General features: G+C 41.7%; 1 protein-coding gene across 1 annotated transcript; it reads right to left on the reverse strand.

Annotated features, from left to right (window-relative positions):
* Positions 1–4,318: 4,318 nt before the first annotated feature.
* LOC135246518 (sialic acid-binding Ig-like lectin 10) lies at positions 4,319–8,482 on the reverse strand. The gene is made up of 7 exons (XM_064319949.1): positions 8,244–8,482; positions 7,853–8,149; positions 6,851–6,944; positions 6,628–6,646; positions 6,446–6,517; positions 5,570–5,675; positions 4,319–4,985 (listed from the first exon to the last, which is right to left on the reverse strand). Coding segments are annotated over exons 2-7 (588 nt in total). The 5' UTR covers positions 8,148–8,149; positions 8,244–8,482; the 3' UTR covers positions 4,319–4,983.
* Positions 8,483–8,620: the final 138 nt, after the last annotated feature.

An 8,620-nucleotide genomic window follows, 5' to 3' on the forward strand; every position in this document is an offset into this window, starting at 1 on the left:
AATGTGAAGACTGGTTGACATTATGCCCTAGACATCACATTAGGATTATGTATGTATGTGTGTGGGCCTGCCCATTGGTCTCAAGGGCCGGATCAAGGAAAACTAGGCACGTGCCTATGGTCCAATTTCGCCAGGGGGCCCATTCAGCGCTGTCAGGCCTTGCGTGCGCCCCTCCCCTCTTGTTTTCACCTGTCTGTGTATTTGCCCTTGTTGGCCGGGGTGCTGCGTGCTGTCAGGAGTAGCAGTCCTGACTGCATGCAGCTGTTCGCAGTCCTTAAGAGGGCAAGGATGATGGGCGTTCACTCTCTCTCTCCACCAGCTGGAAGCCTGACTGCCACAGACGCTGCTGCACTTTTTCCTCGTACATATTTTTATGCTTTAGTTAGCAGACCCAAACACTTCAGGCACCCAACACCTCCATGCACACTGATTACTGACGCTGATATAGTTAGTTTGGTTTCGGTTTGGTTTGGTTTTGTTCTCTTTTTCAATAAACACTTGTTATTTCCTTCAACCAAAGTCTGGTGTCCGTTTCATGTGTCGGTCCTTGAGCCGGGTCGTCACATGAATTTGGGGCTCGTCCGGGATTGTTTGTGGGTCACAAACGTGTCCCTTTTTGATATTTAATTAGCATGAGTAAAGTGTTATAATCGGTTTGCCATGTGGCTCTCTCGATTTGCATTAAGCAGAGCTAGTGTTTGCTTCCTGGTTTGTACGTAGGCGCGGATGTGCCCTGGGGTTCTGGCCTATCAGTGGCGAGTGTGGTACAGGAAGTGTTGGTGAGCTGTTTATGTGCATGCCTTGTGCAGACCAGCAAGTGCGGGTCTGTTTGGATAGCCCCTTTGAAGGAATAACTTAATTGAGTTGAATTGCTGTAACCTTGAGCTTGAGTTTGGCTATATTAAAAACATTTCTTTTGACACATGTGGCATTGTTTTTGTTTTAGAAGAAGCTTGGTTGAAGTTGAAGTAAAGCCTTCTAAATTGTTACGCCGTTGAGCGTACGGGTGGAGAGAATAACTGAACTGTGTTTTCGTTACAGCACTGAGTTTTTTTTTTCTTCTCTGCCTCTGTGCTGCAGTCGCCGATTGAGGAGGGGTGAGTAGTGATACACAGATCTGGACAGGCAACATGCCGGTGTTTTACTACTAGAGCTGTGCACAATTACCCCAATTAGGCTGTAGCGACAGTGTCCTTCAGGGATACTGTTTGGCGATTTTGGTGGGTGTTTGTTATTTTTGTGTGACTAAATCGGTTTGTGGCATTTGTCCTGGGTTCGTTCCGTGGTGTGATGCGCAGTCTGTCAGGTTGTGTGTTATGCTGCAGGGTTGAGTGATTAAATACCCCGCCGTGACGTCACATGACGACTAGGGATTCCGTTAGTATAGCGGGGTGCTGTTTTTTTTTTCCGGGTTGCCTGCACGTTTCTCACTTTGTGCCCTGCTCATCCTTCTTAAATTTTCCGTTCAGGAGGTTGCATCTCTATTGCAATTCCCTTGTTTGTCACAATTTAACACGATGTCTGACCTTGATGCCATAGAGAGTGGGAAAGACAAGGGTTTTCGAAGGGTATTCTTGTCCTTTACTAAGGCTGAATTAAGTCAACTAGTAGTGTTTTGGGGTGGCACTGTAACATCTGCACACAAAAAAGGTGATTTAAGAGTCATGGCAATTCATTTAGCATCTGAACAGGACATTACGTTGTCCTTAGCACCCATACCAGCTGCACCGCCATCTCAAGAGCCAGGGAGTGAGTCTGAATTGGAACATGAGATGTCGTTTCGCGACCAGGTGCAATTAGAGACAGTCAAGCATGACTTTGAAATGCAGAGGTTAAGGTTTGAAGTTGGAAAAGTAAAATCCGAACAGGATTTAAAGGAGAAAATTGAGTTTGCAAAACTAAAATTTGAACAGGATAAGTTGGCTTGAGCGTGAGAAATTTAAAGAGCAAAGTACTAAGACAATCTTTGGTAGGTCGACCTGGGTTTGTACTTGGCTTCTGTACTTAGTTTTTTAGATGGGAATTCTGGCTCCTCTGGTTTTGATGTCACCCGCAATCTTTGTCCAATCCCTAAATTTTCTGAAAAAGACCCAGACACGTTTTTTGTGCTGTTTGAGAGACTAGCTAAAGTTCTTAATCGGCCGGAGGATGAACAAGTCGTTATGCTGCAGTCAGTGTTGGTTGGTAAAGCGGAACAACATTCTCCTTCGACGTTTCAGAGACTCACGAACAGGGTGTTGGCGGGCCTAGAGGGTTGCGCTGTGTACATGGATGCCGTCGTTGTCTTTTGCGACACGTGGACACAGCAAGCGCCGGCGTTGTGGCTGGAATGTAATTGGGCAGAGGGCCACTGTTGATGTTCCGGGACAGCGTGGAGACAACATCTCAATGTGTGCTGCCGTTTCCCACAATGCAGTTGAGGCTTGTGACCCTCTGCTGGGGGCATACAACTCTGTGCGCCTCATACATTTTCTGGATGGGCTGTACAACCGTCTCTTACAGCCAAATGCTCTGATGGTGTCCATCATTGTCTGGAACAATGTAAACTTCCATCGTGCATTGGCTGTGCGAGACCGGTTTACAGCCCATCCAGAGTTCCGATCAAAATTCCTTCCACCTTACTCCCCCTTTATGAACCCCATCGAGGAGTTTTTCTCGGCCTGGAGGTGGAAGGTATACAATAGGCGTCCATATGAGCAGGCAATGTTCCTTCAGGCCATGGATGAGGCATGCGATGACATTACAGCCCAGCAGTGTCAGGGGTGGATAAGGCACTCTAAAAGATTTTACCAGCACTATCTTGCCAACGAAGACATCAGATGCAACGTCGACGAAATTCTGTGGCCAAATGCAGCGGAGAGGCAAAATGCTGCTTAAGCACCAAAAAGCAGTTTTTTTTTTGTACTTTATGGTAAAGTTTGTTGTTACTGTAACTGTTTTTGCTTTTACTATTTTTGGTTTTACTGTACAATACAGTTGTGTTTACAGTACTGCATTACTGTATGATTTTTCTTTAATGATTAAACTTCATATAATCTAATCTAATATTTTGTTAGTCTTCCATAAAAACACAAGCGCTATACTGCAGTCTATCACAGGGGATGCTTGCTGTACATAATTTCAAGTACCTATGAGGGAAATGACCATTGCATACTCTTTTTTGCTAACAAGTATTTTGTGTTTGACCGCATTATTTCATAATGGCCGTTGTATTTGAAAATGCACCAATAATTAAATAATTTAAAACTTCTACGATGAACATATGCACTGTTCTGACACTATTGTGGCGATCTCACCTCCGTTATTGTAGCTAGCTGTAAATATTTGTAAATGCATGATCGTGTTTGTGTTGTTATTAAATGTGCATAGCCTGTTAATAGTCGCTTATGTAGCGCTAGCTAACTTCGTTGTATTTGTGATCGTTGGACCCTTACGCTTGTGTACAGTAGTGTTGTTAATGTCGCTATGAATATCGCTGTAAGTAATGATAGTTTTGTGTTGTTGTTATTGTGTGCTTGATGTTGCGATTGGCTCTCGCTAATGTGATTGGTGATTGGTGTACCGAGGGCAGCGAATTAAGCCAATCGGGGCGTCCCAGGGCTAGAAAACAGCTGTTCGCCCGATCGAACGTGACGGATCTTTAGAACTGTTAATAAGCGAAGTCTGCAATATAGTGAAGCTCCGCTGGGGCAATTCGGAAACGGACAACCCCGTCTCCGCCTCTTTCCCGCGCCGAACGCTACACTATGATAAACTTTAGCATACAATACAATCTAATTTGGTTCAGTTGTTTCTATTGTGCATGCTATATATGATTTTGAGCCCAATATTAGGAGTATAGCATTTTGCGTTAGGAAGAACGCTTTCAAACTCGTTTTTGATCAGAAGGATTTTGTGTTTGGCAGCATTATTTGCTGGTGACTGTTGTATATTGAAAGTGCAGCAATGATTTAACTTCATTGTTTGAAATATCTAATGTTCTGGTGCTGTGATAATCTTTTGCATATAATATTCTCTGATTTGACACTGGTGTTTTTATTTTGCATGCTATATTACATTTTGAACCCAAAATGAACAGTACAGCATTCTGTGTTAAGAGTTTTGCACATTGCAACTCTGTTGTGCAAAATAAGTCAAAGCAATCGTAATGAATGTAATTAAATATGGGAGCACAATAGCGGTCATCAAGTAAACTAAAAACATTTTTTTAAACTTCAAAGATAGCTTCTAATATGAACCTAGGCAGTTTTAGTAGACAGTTTATAATCAAATCAGAATTTGATTATGTTTGAACAGTAAATCCACACCTAACTTAAACAAATGTTCAATGTCAAACCAGCAAATACATTTTATCCCTTTTTGACGACATAAATCCTGTTAGAGCAACACTTTTTACTGTACATAATTCAAATTGCTATTGTACAGAAGATTATTTTTGTTTGTTCTTTCCTTAATTGTACAACAAAAATTAATAAAAAACACATACCTCATTTAGTCCTGCCCTTATTTTATATACAACTTCAAAAAGACTACAAAAGGAATGCAGTTGTGTTTAAGACCTGTTCTCCCCCAGCTTTCTTTGCAAGACTGTAAAAGGTCCTTTCAGTCTATCTCACTCAACCAACCTTTTTAAATTCTGCCATAAAAAAAGTACAATTAACTTTGAAAAATAAACTTTCTTCATCATAAATGCATAAGCACAGTGCTTTGAATAAGTGGGGAAGAGAGAGAGAGAGAAAAAGAGAGAGAGATGAGAGAGTGAGAGAAAGATAGAGAAAAACAGAAAGTTTAACACATCTCATCAAATCTCAGAAAAACTACCTGGATGGATAGATAACACTCCTAGTAAGATGAAACGTAGCTTTCTTTCATTTTCGGGTGAACTGCCCCTTTAAAACAGAATATTATTCTCATGTGGGTTTAGACCGAAGTTCACACCGTCATCCATCTGTGAACAGGAGCCCTCTCTGATCTTCAGCCTTGCTCTGAAAAGAGAACAAAATTATCTGCACCTCAGTCTCATCCTCCTTCTTTACCTTTAGCCCTGTTCGCACGGCACTAGTATTACCTGGGGATGTTTGAAATCAGCTATTGGTATTAGTCTTTCTCCTGTAAGCTTTTCAGCAGACTGTTCCAACCATAAGATGGAGAATGGCTGAAAACCAGCTTTCCAAATTCAGGAGAGGGACAAGGGACTTTTTAAAAACGTATAACAACCCTAGAGCACAATGTAACATTCTTTGAAAATCCATGAGGATGCAATTTTGATTTGGTGTTCTCAAAAACAGACAGCAGCCGAATTAAAGCGACAACCTATGGCATACAGTCATTAAAGCACAAGAGATGCAATTGCAGTGTACAAACATAGTCATTCCGTAAAAAGAATGAAAAATGAAAAAAACAAAATTCTATTCTTCAGGATAAATACTAAATAAACATCTCTGCATGTCATAAAAATGCTCTTAGGACAGATAGATAGAAATTACCCTCAACATTCAGTGGTTTGTTGTTTTATTTTTATTTTTAAAACAGAAATAAATCAGCTTTAAAAGAAACAAAACATGCTCACATTTTGAATTAGCCCCTGAATCTGGTCTGTTTCCATCTTCAGCGTTCTGGTAATCATCGTTCTCATCTTGTGTACTCCCTGTGTGTTTCTGATGCTTGTTTTTTACCTAACATATACAGCACACACACACACACGCAGGTTCATGGTTATTTAAAGGAACACCTCAGTGCACGAACCGGCATAGTCTCAGGACAGTGCCTATGTTCATATGAAGAGGAAAAAGTGGAAAGACAAAACCTTTTTTATTACAAAATTAACTCTGCAAAAACTTGTGAAATTAAAAAAAAATATATCCAATTATGTATGCATTCTTTGAATTTTAACAGTGAAGGCACATATCCTCTGACGAGAAGCCAATTTGTAATCGCCTCTCTTCATTGTCAATGAGAGACAATTCTTTGCCTCTGCAAGGCATGTTGGGATAGCCAGCGACAAGAGGTAAGAAAACAAAGTGACCAATTAAAGATCTGACTTGTATATTATCCCCCATTTAAAATTTTACTATGCCCGCATCGATTGTGGAAGGCGAGAGCGATGCCAAGTGAACTTGTTGGCGGATCAGTGGATTCAGCCTTAGTCTGGAGACTTCACTGTGATGGCTTAAGACTTCAGTTTTTTGAAAAGAACAAAAGGCTTCTGCATCAACATTAAGGGCAAGAAAAGAGCATTTTAGCCCTTCAGCTGAGTCTGTGAGGTTTTCTCCTCTGTTTGGATTGAGTGATTAAAAACTAATACAGATCTCATCCTGTCTTTACTACACACAACTCTGATACTGAGGGAATCTGCAAACATTTAATTTTCATAAATATGAGTTTTCATAAATATGAGCGTAGTGGCGCCCCCTGGTGTATATTTCTCTGTATCACACTTGCTCACCTGCAGCACGTCATAGTCAGGGCTGATGTTGGGGAGCTGCAGACTGGCATATGTGTCCCCGTCCCTCCCTCCCTTTAAAGGAAAAGACACACAGATGGTGTGAATGTAAAATAGAGGTGAAATCAGGCTGAGCTGCAGAGTGTTTCAGAAGAGGAAGAGGAGGAAAGGATGGTGAGACTCACCTTCAGTCTTCTAGACAACCTGGAGACATGAAAATCAGAGTAGAGAGAGAATGTGTTATTGCCTCTGATTATCCAGCATGTCTCTGCAAGCCGCATGCATTTACTGGATGGGATAGTTTCAACTTTTAAAATATTTTACTGAAAGCATAATTGCCTCTCAGTATCTGGTCAGAGACTATGGTAATGATATATTTTATCAGCAGTAGGATCAAGATGACTGTACCTTTTATTTTTGTGGATACAGAATCCAACAGTCAGCACATACAGACAAATCATTCCTATGATGATAATATGTAACAGTGGATTGAAATTTAATCCTGAAAAAAAAAACATGATGATTTTAATCATGATGATTGGACCTCATTCATGCCTAAAAGACTTATTTAAAAGACAGGGCCGGCCCGTGGCATAAACGATCTATGCGGTTGTTTAGGGCCACAACCGCTAGGGGGGGCCACACGACCACGAGGGGGGTGCCACACGATCCAATATTTATCTAAGGTAAATAACGATATTTTCCTAATTACGTTATTCATCCCCTATTGTGGAACTAGAGCTATAAAGTAAATGGAATGGCAACAGAACATTTCATAACAATATAATGTAAGGAGGATTTCACCAAGCGAACTGCCCCCCCCCCATCCCCCCAACACCCCCCTCGACAGAATCCAACAGCACCTCCCCACCCCCGCTCAACAGAATCCAACAGCACCCCCTAACCCCCGCTCAAACAGATTTGTTTAGGGCCACCAAAATCCTAAGGCCGGCCCTGTTAAAAGACATCATCAGACTTCACTTGTTTACAGATATCCAACAGTGAAAATGTGTTTTAGAATCAGGGTAAGAACTTCATCTCCCAATTTTAAACTATTCATAAAAGCCAGAGTACTCTGCCCCTCTAATTCTATTTAATCAAATTCAGATCTTACAGATTTTGGATGCACAACTTCATACAAAACCAGAGTAAGAGAGTCTGTGGACTGTGTCCGATAAAGTAGAAACAACGTCATAAACAGAACTGGAAACCTACAGAATTGTAAGCCATATTGAAATAAACAACACATCTCCACTGGATTAGTCAGTGTGCAGTAAAATGTTGGTAACACTTTAATGAGCTGTCTGTCTGAATGGTGATAATAGATGTTACACATTTATAACAGTGCTATTTAGGCCTTACGGCTTACAGTTAAAGTCCACTATTATGAATAGCCATGTATGTAAATACCTGCGTGTTGCTGTGGTGATGGGAGGTGGAGCTGGAGGCTGGAGGAGCCGAGAGTGTTGGTGCTGACGCAGAGGAGAGTGGGCGTGTCTCCCTGTGATTGGCGCATGGTGAGGGAGCTCCTCAGGCCTGTGTTCCCCAGCTGCTCCTCCCTGATGACTCTCTCAGTAGAGTTAGTGACCCGCAGTCCAGACACACGCCACTCCATGCTGGGAGAGGGATTCCCACGGCTCTCACAGGAGCAGCTGATCTCTGCTGCAGTTCTGCTGCAGCTCCCAGAGCCAGAGATCTGAGGCATGTCTGAACACAGGATCCACAGTTACTAATATGACAGCTGCACACATATAACAATAATATGATTTATACAATTATATAATAGATGCACTGAACATACATATCACATTCAGCTGTACAGTTTTTGAGTTCTCCTTGCCATATTCATTCTGTGCTTCACAGTAGTACTGTTCAGTGCCACCGGACTCAGTCACATTAAAGGTGAGATTCTGTCCAGTTCCTACAGTGTTTATCTCTGTCCCATTCACTTTATACCAGATGTAGTTCTGCACTGCTGGGTTGGCATTACTGCTGCAGGTCAGAGTCACAGAGCTGCCCACCAACAAAGAACCAGAGGGAGTGACTGACACTGATGTGTTCTTAGGAGCATCTAGCAGATGAAAATATGGCATGTGATGAGTAATATAGCATTTGATGCAATGTAATGGTAGAATACTTTTAAAGATAAGCATGACATCAGGTAAATGTACTATTTTT

The sequence above is a fragment of the Anguilla rostrata genome, unplaced genomic scaffold (genome assembly GCF_018555375.3).
Source record: "Anguilla rostrata isolate EN2019 unplaced genomic scaffold, ASM1855537v3 scaf0445, whole genome shotgun sequence".
In the NCBI taxonomy this organism is placed as follows: domain Eukaryota; kingdom Metazoa; phylum Chordata; class Actinopteri; order Anguilliformes; family Anguillidae; genus Anguilla; species Anguilla rostrata.